Source organism: Penaeus monodon, chromosome 10 (genome assembly GCF_015228065.2).
Source record: "Penaeus monodon isolate SGIC_2016 chromosome 10, NSTDA_Pmon_1, whole genome shotgun sequence".
In the NCBI taxonomy this organism is placed as follows: Eukaryota; Metazoa; Arthropoda; class Malacostraca; order Decapoda; family Penaeidae; genus Penaeus; species Penaeus monodon.
The window spans coordinates 50,098,118-50,101,068 of record NC_051395.1 but is presented as its reverse complement, the minus strand read 5'-3'; the positions used below and the strand labels follow the sequence as shown (position 1 = coordinate 50,101,068).

Sequence of the window (2,951 nt, the reverse complement as noted above, 5' to 3'; positions counted from 1 at the left end):
CTCATTTCGAGATATATACTACATCTGCATTTGCATGCCATGAATCCATATTAGCCATATTCTTTGACATAGAATAAGCATACGATACCACATGGCAGTACCATATTCTGCAACAACTGTCCTCCCTAGGCATATGTGGAAACATGGGTGTCTTTGTACAGTCTTTCCTCTCCAAATGCAATTTCCAGGTAAAAATTGCTCCACATCATCATCCTTTCCTCAAGGCATTGTGCTCAGCACCACTTTATTTCTTCTTGCCGTTAATGACATTGTCTCAGTTTTACCAATAGGAGCCTGATCATCACTATATGTCGATGATTTAACCATCTTCGCCTATGGCACATCCATAACAGACCTCAGCCAATTCCTTCAGTCTGCAATATCATCAGTATCTTCCTGAGCCACTAACCATGGCTTTCGCTTTTCTGCCTCCAACTCTCTCTCTGTCCTTTTCTCTCGCGCCTATGTAGAGCCCCAACCTCCACTCTTATATGGCTCTCCATTCCAATACCATTCCTCTGGCAAATTCCTTGGCCTAATTTTTGACTCCAAATTGCCCTGGTGAGACCATATCTTTTACATTAAAGAAAAAGCTTGCCGCAGCCTCCGAATCCTACAAACTCTTTTCCCGTATATTCCGGGTGTTCAGATCGCAAAACTCTCCTCCATCTTCATGTTACTTTACTCCACTCTCGATTATGGATGCCATATCTACTCCTCTGCCTCAACCTCCCTACTTGTTCATCCCCCACTGCGGTCTTTGCTTAGCCCTAGGCACCCACTCCTCTCCAGTTGAGAGCCTGTATACTGAGTCAGGCATGCCACTAACTAACCTAACTCAGCCGCCCTTCACTGCCCTGTACTGTACCTTCCTATAGTGCTACATAGATCTCTAGCACATTTATTTTGCTTTTAATCATTAACCATCTATAATACAAACAATTTTGAGATAGACATTTTGCAAAGAAAGAAAGAAAGAAAATGAAATGTTTCATGTGCACAAACTGTGACTGAAAACTGAATTGGACTTGCCTCTCATTTCCCAGGAGGGATAAGCATGACACCATAGAAAATGGAGACCAGGAAAGATTTAACCCTTTGATATAGCTCTTATTTTTTTCACCAAAATAGAGCGTAAATATGTGTAGACACTTTTATAGAAATAAACTATTAGATAGACTTTCTACAACAATGTTCCCATGAACTTAAACATTATTCACTTACTCATCTCTTCCTTAGCTCTGAACAACCCTTTACTTTTCCGTCTTTAATTTTATTTGAACTGCGCATATGTTGTCACTCGAAATTATTATTATTATTATTATTATTATTATTATTATTATTATTATTATTATTATATATATATATATATATATATATATATATATATATATATAATTATATATATATATATATTTTTTTTTTTTTTGCATACAGATAATCACACGTTTTACCAGTTTTTAACAACTCCGACACATACATTATAATGTTACTGAATCCCACTTTCATTTTTTTAATAGTTTGTGTAAAGGGTAACGATATTCTTTTCTGACTGCACACGTGTGTTTGTGTGTGTGTCTGTCTGTCTTGTCTGTTTGTGCCTGAATCTTTATGCGTGTTTGTGCATGGGTGTGTATTTGTGTGTGTGCATGTGTTTCTGTCAACTCGAACCGTTGATTCAGTGTGATAACGACATAGAGGCTACCTGTAAGTGTAAGTGTAGTTAGCATTTATCCCCGAGAGCCAGAACGAGGGTTTGGTAAAGAAGGCACGTTGTTCGCGAAATGGGAAGGGCGATGGCAAGTTTACTTAACTTCATGGCAACACATGGCAAAGCGTTTGAGGACTTTATTACAAAACTAGTTAAAAAAAATAACGGGGTGGTATAAAAAAAAAAAGATAATTTTTTTCCAACACGTCAATATGAATAATAATATTAGCCAATAATTATAATGATAAATTAAGAGTAATAATGCTAACTAAGCATGAAGTTGAATTTGAAGGCAATGATTTCAGAGATCGGCGCAGGGAGGCGACGTAGGCACGATGACGCAATAAAAGCGGCGCTCTTTGTCTTTGCAGAGTCGGGCGCGGAGGGCGGCGCGTCGGCCGTGTGCTGCCGCTGGTGCCGCAGGGTGTTCTTCTCGCAGCCGCAACTCGCCGGCCACAAGTGCAAGGGGCGGCCCGTGAAGGAGAGGCGGTTCGCGTGCAACATCTGCCGCAAGACTTTCTCGCAGAAGATCAGCCTGCAATATCACAACGTGTACGTGCACGACGGGGAGCGCAAGGCCGCCTGTCCGCACTGCGATTACCGCGCTCCAGACAAGGCCAAGCTGTCCGTGCACTTGCGGACGCACTCGGAGGTCCGGCCGTACGTGTGCGACACGTGCGGGGGCTCCTTCAAGTTCCGCTCGACGTACCGGGCCCACGTGGCGCGGCACACGAACTCGGGCCCGTTCGTGTGCGAGTACTGCAAGAAGGCCTTCATGATGGCCTCGGAGCTGCAGGAACATTCGCGAATACACGCCGTCGTGCGGCCGTTCGCGTGCCAGCTCTGCGGCATGACCTTCAAGCAGAAGAAACGCCTGCGGGTTCACCACCGCGCGGTCCACCTCCAAGACAAGCGCTACGTATGCGATATATGCGGCTCATCCTACATAAACAACTGGAACCTTCGGGGCCACATGAAGACGCACCTCCACGTGGACAACAGCTACACGAACGCGTGCGACCTGTGCGGCAGCAACTTCCGCGGCAAGGCCGGGCTGGCGGCGCACATGCGCATGCGCCACCCCGAGACGCGGGAGCCGCGCCAGAGCTTCCAGGTGCTGGACGTGGGCATCGAGCCCGAGGCTATCGAGCACAGCAGCATGGAGCCCCAGGCGGGGGACGTCGAGCTCAAGATGATCGAAGTGTACTCGTGCGGCTCCTGCGGCCTCCTGTGCGAGTCG

At 45.7% G+C, this 2,951-nt stretch overlaps 1 protein-coding gene across 1 annotated transcript in view; it reads left to right on the top strand.

Annotated features, from left to right (window-relative positions):
- Nucleotides 1–2,951, top strand: part of LOC119578135 (oocyte zinc finger protein XlCOF26-like) — a 3,063-nt gene continuing 112 nt past the window's right edge. The window contains exons 1-2 of the mRNA XM_037925871.1: nucleotides 1–188; nucleotides 2,083–2,951. The exon at nucleotides 2,083–2,951 is cut by the window's right edge and continues 112 nt beyond it. Of these exons, the coding sequence (XP_037781799.1) occupies nucleotides 92–188; nucleotides 2,083–2,951 (966 nt within the window). The 5' untranslated portion in view covers nucleotides 1–91. The remainder of the gene's footprint in view (nucleotides 189–2,082) is intronic.